The sequence below is a fragment of the Hemitrygon akajei genome, chromosome 6 (assembly GCF_048418815.1).
Source record: "Hemitrygon akajei chromosome 6, sHemAka1.3, whole genome shotgun sequence".
NCBI lineage: Eukaryota > Metazoa > Chordata > Chondrichthyes > Myliobatiformes > Dasyatidae > Hemitrygon > Hemitrygon akajei.
In genome coordinates, this window is record NC_133129.1 from 14916127 (window position 1) to 14928567 (window position 12441).

The 12441-nt window shown below is 39.1% G+C and overlaps 1 protein-coding gene across 4 annotated transcripts in view; it reads left to right on the forward strand.

Annotated features, from left to right (window-relative positions):
* Nucleotides 1-12441, forward strand: part of zfyve28 (zinc finger, FYVE domain containing 28) — a 177379-nt gene that overhangs the window by 51815 nt on the left and 113123 nt on the right. For all 4 annotated transcript variants that reach the window (XM_073047944.1, XM_073047945.1, XM_073047947.1 and 1 more), the window contains exon 2: nt 9492-9632. In XM_073047944.1, the coding sequence (XP_072904045.1) occupies nt 9492-9632 (141 nt within the window). The remainder of the gene's footprint in view (nt 1-9491; nt 9633-12441) is intronic.

The following is a 12441-nucleotide window of genomic DNA, read 5'->3' on the forward strand; positions in this document are numbered from 1 at the left end:
TACTGTGGAGAGCATTCTAACTGGTTGTATCACTGTCTATTATGGGTGGGGGGAGGCTACTGAACAGAATCAAAGTAAGCTGCAGAGACTTGTAAACTCAGTTAGCTCCATTATAAGCACTAGCCTGCACAGTATCTAAGACATCTTTGAGGAGCAATCCCTCAAAGAGGTGGCATCTATTATTAAGGACCCTCATCACCCAGGACATGCCTTGATCTCATTATTCCCATTAGGAAGGAGATGCAGAAGCCTGAAGGCACACACTCAATGTCTCAGGAACATTGCCATCAAATATCTAAATAGGCATTTAACCCATGAACACTACCTTACTTTTTATTTCTATTTTGCACTACTTATTTAATTTAACTATTTAATATAAATTCACTTTAATTCAGTTTTCTCTATTGGAATGTATTGCATTGTACTTCAAAGTCAACAAATTTCATGACAAATGCCGGTGATTTTAAACCTGATTCTGATTGACTTAAGATAACGCTCTGCCATTTTCATACTTCTGTCATCCAACCTTCAAAGCATAGACAGATATCCTCATTATTTTCTCTGCAGTGTCTTTAATGCTGTCTTGTCTAGTGAACTACTTATCAGACTATTTCCCATTGCTTCATTACCAGTGCAGCTTCATCTATCATAGCCCTGCAGGTTTATTTTCTTCTTTTGTTGTTGTTGTTATGTCTCTGTTTTTACTCCAAGTCTTTTCAAACACTACTTGATGCATTTTAGTGCTAACAATTATTTTAATAAAATAGTGAGAGGAGCACTTTAGTAGTAGGTCACTTTGCTCTTTGAGCACACCCTGTTATTCAGAATGATTGGTTATCTCCATTCCATTTTCTTGTTTTCTCCCATATACCTCAATGTATATTTTGTGCAGAAATCAGTGTCTTAAATAGTTTTTATGACTTGGCCTCAGCAAGCTTTTGTGATAGAGAATTCCGTCTCTGAATGAAGGAAGTTTTCTTCCTCTCACTCCTAACTGTCTTATTCATGAAGTGTCAGTGTCAGAATACATGGCGAAATCCAAACATTACAGAAGGAACCACTAATTTTGAAGATACAGGTAGATAGTGAAATCAGTTCTATGAATGGTCAGGCAAAGGAAGATAAATCTCAGAGAAGATGATCAAAGTATGAAATTTTAAGAAACAAGCTAATAATTTGAAGGCAACAACCATATTATGCTGTATTCAGAATTGTCTCCTGAGTTCATGTTCTTGGTGGACACATCAGTGTTAAAAGCCCTAATTTTCTGTATTTAATGTCAATAACTGTACAAGCAGATTAAGTTCTTTCTTTGGAGTGGGTTGGAGTGTAGCATTGGCTGTTATTTTATAGTGAGGTGCCATTTGTTCAAAGCATGTGGCAGAGCAGTCTGGCTTGATCAGCACATTCTAGAATGTCATAATTCTCAGCCAAGCTCATCTTAGTCTGAGTTTTCTGGCTGAGTTTTCATTAGCAACGTGTGTGCAGCTCGTCCGTGGTTATAATTCCAAAATTTGAACAGTTTGGAGCTTCTGTGTAATGTGGAAGTCAGACAAACTGAGGTGATAGGCTTATTGGACTCTGTTTCCAATTGAAACTGTCTGTTTAGCAAAAATTACACTACATGAAGTAAACTTAAGAGTTGAGGCACCCAAATGATCTCCAAAACTACTGATAGTAAAATTGTTTCATTTGAAAATTTCTTCAATGTCTTGTTCGACTGTCAATATGCTAGCCTTTTAAATAATCCTATTGCTTTTAAGTATGGTGAACGTTAATTTGAGTGATTTTTTTGTTTATTGATCAAGATGAGGTGAGTCTGCAATTGATCTCACAACAATAACTGGAATTCTGTTTTATTTTGAGAGCTGTAGGTAAAATTTGCAATGATAGTGAAACATTCAAATTTCCCATTTCTATGATTGTACAGATTTGAAAATATTGCCATCACTATTGACTGTCACCTAACACAAAGCCAGCAGTCAATTCTGCTTTCAATTCACATGGGCCTAGAAACCATCAGTAAGTCGGTCTGAGAGTTATGGGCATTTTCATGACCAAGTTCAACTATGCTTCCACCTGTTTTCAGAGATTAATGTGGAAGTCTGACAAACTGAGGTGATAGGCTATTGAGCTCAAGTTTCCAATTAAAATTATCCTTATAGCAACAATGGCACTACATGAAATAAGTTTGAGAAACTCGAATTCTCAAGTTTCTGAATTACCTTGGCTAATTGGCACAGAAATGACATTAGGCCTTGTTCATGAGTCTGTTTAAAAGAACAGATTGAAGGTAGCTGTGGTCTTGTCTGATTTTTGATTTAAAAGAAGTATTGCCTTATCATTGTTATATATACTGAGATACCATGAAAAGTTTTTGTTTGCTGTTCAGACTGACATGACATACATAGAGTTATTACATAATAGACATGAAAAGAAATCAGTCCAGGATACATTGCAGGGAAAATGCAGTGCCAATAGACAAAATGCAAAAACATTGATGAGGTCAACTAATGACATTTGAAATGCACAGAGACACAAGTTTTCCAGAGTCATGAAGGATATAAATTAGCTTGTATCATATCTTTCTGTGAATATCAGTGGAAATAAATTAGTCTGGAAAATGTTTAATGAAGGTTTATTTTGCTTTTGCACCCATAGTAAAATCTAGGATTCAGACTTTACTATTTTTAAACAATTATGCAGGTGGCCAAATGTCATTGTTCCTCTACTCTCAAAGTTGTATTTCTTTGTTTGGTCTAATCTTTGCTCTCATTTGCCCTTTAGTCCCATAGGACATGAACTGATTAAGGATGCCAGCATGGCTTTGTGCGTGGTAGGTAGTCTTCAGGAGTTCTCCAATTCTCCAGTCTTTGGAGATTTTCAAGGAAGTTACCAGGAAAGTTGATTAAGGCAAGGCAGTGAATTTCAGCAAGGCCTTGGAGAAGGTACCACATGAAAGGTTGGTTAGGAAGGTTCATCAGCTCGGCGTTCCAGATGAGGTAGTAAATTGGATTGGACACTGGCTTTGTAGAACAAGCCAGAGAGGATTATAGATGGTTGCCTCTCTGACTGGAGGCTCGTGACCTGTGATGTGCTGCAGGGATCAATGGTGGGCCCATTGTGGTTTGTCATCTGTATCAACAATCTGGATAATGTGATAAACTAGACCAGCAAATTTGCAGATGACACCAAGATTAGAGGTGTAGTGGACAGCAAAGAAGACGATCAAAGCTTCCAGCGGGAAATGGACCAGCTGGAAAAATAGCTGAGAAATGGCAGATGGAATTTAATACAGGCAAGTGTGATGTGCTGCACTTTGGGAGGACCAACCAGGGTAGGTCTTGTATGGTGAGTGGTTGGGCGCTGAGGAGTGGGTTAGAGCAGAAGGATCTGGGAATACAGATCCATAATTCATTGAAAGTGTCACTGGTAGATAGGGCTGTAAAGAAAGCTTTTGGCACGTTGTCCTTCATAGATCAATGTACTGAGTACAGGAGTTGGGATGCAATGTTGAAATTGTATGAGGTGTTGGTGAGGCTTAATTTACAAGGTTTTTGTTGGGATTTAATGACCTGAGTTACAGGGAAAGATTGAGTAGGTTTGGACTTTATTCCTTGGAACATATAAGATTGAGAGGAGATTTGATAGAGATGTACAAAATTAGGGTTGGTATAGATAGGGTAAATATAAGCAGGCAATGAGGTTGGGTGAGACTATGACTAGAGTTCCTGGGTTAAGGACAAAAGGTGAAAAGTTTAAGGGGAGCTTCTTCAGAGGGTGATGAGAATGTGGAATGAGCTGCCAGTGCAAGTGCTGGATATGGAGTCGCTTTCAACATTTAAGATCAATTTGAATTAAGTACTGTTACGAGTCTGGCAACAATGAATATAGAATTGAGTCAGGTTTTTATATACAAACATAAATATTTATTAAACTCTGCTCAACAAAAATGAAAAGTATTCAAATGACTAACTTAACTGGAAGTTAACTGCTATACGGCAACTCTGGAACAGTTCTTAAAGTGGTAAATTCGAACACAGTCTTAAAGTGGTAAATGTGACACAGTGTTAAAGTGGTAAATTCAAAAGTCCAAGTGATTTATACAGACAGTAAGGAGAGACTTTACTGCAACAATTTCTCCGAAGCAAATGATGAATCTGCTGATCCCAGCTGAGAGATGCCTTGTCCAAAGAATTCACGACGAAGGAAATAAAAATGGTTTAAAGGAACTGACCTTTTTATTCTGGAGTATAGACACTGCACCAAACCTTCCTGCTCTTGCAGAGGCTATCTCAGATGCAGGCCATTATTCTTGAAAGAAGATTCAATAAGGTCGATCCTGTATTAAACTGCCGAATGACACCAGATTTACTCGTTCCTTCGGGTTCCCGTACTTCAGTAAAGTCTTCACTCTCCAATACTTAGATTTTAAAATTAAATCAAAGGTACATCAAACAAAACTGGCAGAAATTGGCGAAACTGCCGGCACAATGATTCTGTACCCTACAATAGAAAGTAAAACTCCACTTTAAAACGATACTGCGTCATGAGACAAATATGCAGCATAACGAAGTAACTGACGAATTAAACAATGCGTGTCAACAGGGGTTTCCTGTTATATGCCTGTTAAGAACATGTCATCACGTGACCTCACACTGGCGGGAAAATTACATCATAAGACCGTTACATCATGCTCACAAAGATACTCAATTACATCATGGTCATAAGACAGTCACAAGATACCCATGGGGTATGTAACAGTACAAAGATGGGAGGAGTATGGAGGGTTATGTTCCAGGTAGAGGTCAATGGGACTGGGCAGATAAATGGTTCGGCACGGATTAGATGTTCCGTAAGGCCTGTTTTTGTGCAGCAGTGTTCTATGAGTCTGTTTGTTGTGCACATATCAACTGCATTACTTGTCAACTTTTTCCATTACTTGCCTTTTTGGGCTATTTTCCTTACTGTGGTCTTAACCTCTCTGTTCCTTAAGGTTGTCGTAGCTGGGTGGGGAGGGAGGAATGTTGGTAGTGGGAATAAGCTCCCAGTTGCTATTGAATGCTCCTAAAGATGTGGTTCTCAGATTACTTTGGACAACAGCGTCTTCTGGGCTTCACATGTGGCTTAGCTTCTAAGCCAAGTGGAACAGTTTCTACCGACAGGAGAAGGTTTGGTGGGTTACTGGCACCTTTACACCAGTCTCTTTGGGCAATGAGGCTCGTCAGTCATGGTTGGCAGCTCATCTTGGAGAAGAAAATCTCTGATCTCAAACCTCTGCTGCCTTGTGACTAAACCCACTCACGGGAAAGGCTTTGGGAGTAAACCCCAAGAGAAAAAATCTGGAGCTAGAGTTCTTAAGGCAGTCCTACATTGAGTTTAGTGCTGCATGGAAGTTCCTGCGATGCCACTGGTGCCAAACTGTAACAGTCTCTACCATTCCTTTAAATTCATCAGTTCTGTGGAGGGGGGTAGCCTGCTGCATAGGCAACAGCTTGCTCACCATATCGTACCGCTTTGACATGCGTATAGGTAGGATGCACCATCCATGGACGACCCCAAGCAGTGGAGGGCCTCAAACTTAATCTCATTCAATTCTGTTCCCCAAGAATTCTTAAACTCTGGCTAGAAATTAGTATTGCATTTGGAAAACAGAAATCTTAGCAAGCCAATGCTTTTGAGTTTAAACCTTGAGAATATTTCTGGAGAATGCGTAGAGCAAAAATCTGGTGTGTATTTTTTTTCTTTAATATTGCTTCAGAGTATTCTTGGGAGGGGGTTAGTGTGATTTTTAATGATAAATGCTATTACTCTTTTTAAGTGCTTGAAGCCATCTTTAGTATTACACTGATTCAAGAGTCTGACACAAAATCCATTTGTACTTCAAGAATAAAAATAACATTGTCTGAAGCACAAGGTATAGATTTTACTTGTAGTCTTAAGCACATTTAAAAGAATGAGAATGGTTACTTATAACTATTTTGATGGTATAATAGATAATCACCCTACACCCGACAAATCTTATCAATCAAGGACTGTCATTCCTCATAAATGAACAAGCCATTCCAAGCATGTCTCTAATTTATCAGATGCATTGAATGGAAAATATCCTTTGCTGGTTTGCAGGTGTTTTTATAAAGCCCGAGCCATGTCTAAGCACTTGATGTAGCTAAGAATAAAGCTGATTTTCTTGAATCTTTGGGGGAAAAAAATTGGAATTGTATCATGGTACCTCCTACCTCCCCCCCCCCCCCCACCTCCACTTTCTGCAAGGATTGCTCCCTCCACGATTCCCTTTTCCATCCGTCCCACCATACTAATTTCCCTCCCGGCATTTAGTGCTACAACTTGCCAGAGTGCTACACCTGCCCCTTCACCGCCTCCTTCAGCTCCATTCAGGGCCCCAGCAGTCCTTCCAAGTGAGGCAACACTTCACCTGCGAATCTGGTGGGGTCATCCATTGTGTCCAGTGCTCTTGAAGTGGCCTCCTCTGCATTGGTAAAACCTGTCGTAAATTGGGGGACTGCTTAATTGACCTCTTCTGCTCCATCTGCCAAAAGTGGTACTTCCTGGTGGCCAAACATTTTAATTCTATTACTGTTCTGACATATTGGTCCACAGCCTCCTTGTGCCAAGATGAGCCCACTCTCTGAAGGTGGAGGAGCAACACCTTGTATCATATCTGGGTAGCCTCTAACCTGATGACATGAATATTGATTTCTCCTTCCATTCAGAAAATTCTGGTTTATCTTTCCAACCCATTTGGTCTTAGCTTTCACCTTCCAGCTATGCCCCCCCCACCCCCCACAACCTTTTCATTCTGGTGTCTTTCCTGCTTTTTCAGTCCTGAAGAAGAGTCTCAGGGTCTCAGTCCGAAGTGTTTTTTCATTTCCATGCATGCTGCCTGGTCTGCTGATTTCCTCCAGCATTCTGTGTGTATTGCATGATATGATAATCAAAGTCTGAAGCCAGCAGAGTTGAGGTGTAGCTTACTGAGTTTCACCAACCCTCACCTCCCTCTGGTTCCCCTCCTCCTTTCCTATTTCCCATTGTCCACTCTCCTCCTTCAGCCCTTTACCTCTTCCACCTATCACCTCCCAGCTTCTTTCTTCACCCCTCCCCCACCAAGCCGGCTTCTCCCTCAACTGGCTCTACTTGTCACTCATCAGTTTGGCTCCTTTTCCTCTCCTACCTTCTTATTCTGACCTCTTTCCCTTTCCTTCCCAGTCCTAATGAAGGGTCTTAGCCCAAAATATCAGCTGTTTGTTCCACTCCATAGACGTTGCCTGACCTGCTGAGTTCCATCAGCATTTTGTGTGTGTTACTCTAGACAGACAGACAGACATACTTTTTTGATCCCAAGGGAAATTGGGTTTCGTTACAGTTGCACCAACCAAGAATAGTGTAGAGATATAGCAATATAAAACCATAAATAATTAAATAATAATAATAAGTAAATTAAGACAAGTGGAAATAAGTCCAGGACCAGCCTATTGGCTCAGGGTATCTGACACACCGAGGGAGGAGTTGTAAAGTTTGATGGGCACAGGCAGGAATGACCTCCTATGACGCTCAGTGTTGCATCTCGGTGGAATGAGTCTCTGGCTGAATGTACTCCTGTGCCTAACCAGTACATTATGGAGTGGATGGGAGACATTGTCCAAGATGGCATGCAACTTGGACAGCATCCTCTTTTCCAACACTACCATCAGAGAGTCTAGTTTCACCCCCACAACATCACTGGCCTTACGAATGAGTTTGTTGATTCTGTTGGTGTTTGATACCCTCAGCCTGCTGCCCCAGCACACAACAGCAAACATGATAGCACTGGCCACCACAGACTTGTAGAACATCCTCAGCATCATCTGGCAGATGTTAAAGGACCTCAGTCTCCTCAGCAAATAGAGATGGTTCTGACCCTTTTTGTAGACAGCCTCAGTGTTCTTTGATGAGTCCAGTTTATTGTCAATTCGTATCCCCAGGTATTTGTAATCCTCCACCATGTCCACACTGACTCCTTGGATGGAAACGGGTCACTGGTGCTTTAGCCCCCCTCCGGTCCACCCACCAGTTCCTTAGTCTTTTTCACATTAAGCTGCAGATGATTCTGCTCACACCATGTGACAAAGTTTCCCACCGTAGCCATGTACTCAGCCTCCTCTCCCTTGCTGATGCATCCAACTATGACGGAGTCATCAGAAAACTTCTGAAGATAGCAAGACTCTGTGCAGTAGTTGAAGTAGATTTCCAGCATCTGCAGAATCTCTGTGTTAGCTTTGTTTTAAGGCCCAGTTATACATGTTCAGAGTCAATTAAAGGATTACAAAAATAATTGGCTCAGATAAAGAAATTTGTTTTTGTGGTCTATAATTCTCATGCTTTCTTAAAGTTGATGCTAATTTATTGGTTTGCTATGTGTATACAATTAATTTATTTAATTAGAGTTTTGAAGAATGAGCTTGTCATATCAGCCATGTAACATACACTAATTAGAAATGAACAACAGTTTAACTTTATTTATCTAGCTGCACAAGTAAGTGTGCAGCATGGAGGAACATTGTGCATCTGTTTCGTGGTAACATAGCTGCACACCATCATGACTTCCTGATGGCTCGTTCTAAATCCTGGATGCATGTCCATCCTCTGATAATTCATAGAAGTTGTTCATGATGGTTTGGAAGTTTGCCTTTAAGCACATCCTTCTTAAGCCCATCACCCCTACTGGGGCATAGGCAGTCGACAGCAGCTGGTGAGAGTGCTCTGAACACATTGTCTCCAGGTGTAGCCCATTTCTCCCGGGGATGAAATTTCTGGAACTTCTTTTGGTGTTTCTGTACCATTGGATTTTTCAGAGATAAGGTTGCTCATCCCCTGCCAACACTGATCCTCCGAGAAACAAGTTTGGGACTGTCCTTGTCGAAGTTCTGTAAGCACATGTTATGTTTTGTAACTCCAAGAACTAATCAAAAGAAAACACCAGGATACTTGCCTACTTAGTTCCTTTTTCTGTTTTTTAGTGAGGTGCTCAAATATGACATAGTGGCATAATGATGTATGTCATTCATGTACTTGTATATAACCCATAATTAAGTAAACAAAGAAAGCTCATTGAAACAATATATTTACATCATTAGTCAAATATTACTGAAATATTAAATACAGCACAATATGCAAATACAAATTAGGTCTGTATACAGTAGTTCTAGATTTAGTTTTGTGCTAGGTTAGCCATATCAGTATCCAAGTTTTAAATGGAAGTCTTCAGTCAAACTTGCTTTTTGCTTATAAAACATGGTTAGGAAGATGTTCTTGTTGCAACATGAATTACAGCCCAATTGTTCTGTAAGCAGAGGTTTTTGGCTCACTGCAACCAAGGAGTGTTAATAATTTTGATGTAGGTTAAATATACTTGAACAAAATGTTGTTTTAATGTTCTCACTTCTGGTCCACTGACATTGTCATCTAACTGTGAATTTTGTTTGAAATCTTAGCGATCAGACCCCCAGTTGCTTGCACAGTTCTACTACGCAGATGAAGAACTAAATCAGGTTGCAGCTGAACTGGATAACTTAGATGGACGCAAGGATCCACAACGGTGTACGCTGCTGGTCAACCAGTTCCGATCTTGTCAGGTAATTGCTTGAAGTATGTTACTGATCAAGCTGTTTGTTATTTGTAATCTTATGACCTTCACTGTTGTTTTTCAAGTCTTGTGGTTGCTTTGATACTTGATCTCAGAACTGGATACTACAGGTGCTCTTGCCAAAATGGAACAGGGCTTCTGAGCAGGTGGACACCCACTACCCTGAAACTATGAAAACAATGAAAGGTACATAATGTGACACCAACTAAATGAAGATCATCATTTAAATATAAAACCGAACTGAACCGAACGGTTTGATCAAGGAATGACGTCCTTTGAAATTGTACAGCTGGTTGTCTACCCAAGACTTGCCCTCTTCTCATTGCAACTATGAGGGAGGAGGAACAGGACTCTAAAGACATACATTCAACATTTCAGGAACAGCTTTTCCCCTCTGCCAACAGATTTCTGAATGGACAATGAGCCTGTATATATTACTTAAACTTTTTTTTTTGTGTGTGTGTTTATATGAAGTATGTATATGTGTGTATATATGTATATGTATGTACATGTGTATATATGTAATATATATTTTTTCTTTACGTATTGCACTGTACTGTTGCCACAAAACAATAAATTTCATGGCATATGCAAGTGATATTAAACCTGTTTCTGATACTAATTTTGTCAGCTATCCCCAAGTAAATTTGTTTGAATAAATAGCTTTCAGTTCTTTGTATCAGAGAATAATTCTAGCTATTACTTGAGTGATCAAGGGTTGCAATTACAATTAATAATCAGGTATGAAAATTATCAGATGTGTTGTACTTATTTTTGCAGGTGCCTTGTGGACTCTGTTCCATTTTCAATCATTGATATCTCCACAGCATAGCTTCTCTCTGTGATTCAGCTACATATCTTTGAAACAGATGGAAAACTTTGTTCTATGCTCGTCTTAGTCTAAATTTTGTGTTTTTATTGATTAAACCTTCTCTAAATTTTCAGAGGCAACTGAACTATTGGCAATACAATTATTGAAAGTGACATGGTTTGAAAATGTTTCTGTGGCCTTGCATATAACATAATAATGTGGTACATAAGATCATAATTTGAGTTTTTGCCAAGTTTCTGTAACTTGATGAAGTTGTTAAAAGAAGCAGATGGAGTTTTTTGCCCAATCAATAAATTTGGTTTTGAATCATATTACTAATTTCTTTTCAAATTATGACCCAATACATTATACTGCATGTGGAAGCTTCTCCAATGGATAGAGGTGCAATATGAAGTCTACTTTAGTTGTTCATTTGTTTTTATTAAAAATAATCATTAGTCAAAATTTACATAGAGTGGGGCAGTAATTAAAGTTAGCATCATTATCCTACAAATTTTGAGTATACCTATACATATTTCAAAGGGGGTCCAGTGAACTTAATCCAGACAATGAGGTAATTTATTTCAGGAGGTACAATAAGACTAGGATTTAAATAGAAGAATATTAAGAAGCATATAGGGACCTCAGCATAAGTTCACAGATCCTTAACAATAATGGAAACTATAAGTTGGTGAGAAAAAGATATTAAATGCTTTATTTTATGTCAAAGCAGAGAATGACTAAGCAAGTAGGTTATGCTAGCAATGTAAAGAGCAGTTAGATCACAGCTTATGGCACAGTTTGATGACCATTTTAGTAGAAAGGTGCAGACAAGATGTGAGGAATGGAAAATTATAGCTGCAGAGGAAGCTGGGTAGGTTGGCTTTTTTATTTGAAAGGAAATGCTGAAGGAAAAGTTGATTGCTTTGTAAAGTATTACAAGGAGCCTATATAGAATATAGAAAAGGCCTACTTCTTCTTGATAATGGGTCATATCAGGGAGCATAGGTATAAGAAAAAAAAGTAATTGAAGAGCCATGCTTTGTCATGCCGTTGGAAGGTGAAATTTTTAACTTTTTTAACCAGCATATATGAACAGTATTTTTTCACAAAGTTGTATCAGATTTGCCTTCAGTGATGGGTATTTGCGGAATAAGTATTTTTGCTTATCTTTACTGATTGCAAATTCAACCACTGTGCTACCATCATAATATAAACTCAAGTGGGTGTTATGTCTGTTGCTTACAGATTAATGTGTTGAAATAAACAGCATCTTAAGTATTTAAAAAGACCGTTTGCAGGTGTTTGGTTGATAAATCATTTTCAATCACTGGGTTTCAAGTCAGAGTACGGACGCCCACACCTCTGTCTGAAGGTGTGTTTCATTGCTTCTGTGTTGTTGTGCAATACCAAGTGGTATGTAAGATATCAAAAGCGTTTATTTGAAACTTGCAAATATCTGTTATCCTGTCCTCCTGCTATCACTCTGACACATTTTGCACTGTTTATAATATGTTGTTGTCAACTAAGTTCTGAAATTAAAGTTTTCAATTTCCTGCACTTTTGTCACTGGTAAAGTGGGATTTCTCACTTTGCTATCCTCTTAATTGGATTACCTGTAGTAATTTCTAATATTTCCATGATGTATTTCAGTATCTTTCTCTCTGTTTTGTATTCAGAAGTAACAGCTTTCTTCTGCAATGCTGCTGTCCACATTTTCCCCATGTGCCTTTTAACCTCTGCCCTCTCCATTTCTCTTATCACAGCACATTTCCCCAGGCAATCACAAAAGATGATAACATCCTGTCTTTGTCAATCCTCCCTTCACATCCATGTCTGCAAACATTCCTTACAGATGTTGTGATTTACTTGATCTTTGAATTTACCTTGAGGCATTGTGTACCTTGAAGCAAAAAATCATTGACAGTAACTTTGCAGGACCTCTAGGGGTATCCTAGTGGAATAACAAGAGTCTTCACTTTGAATA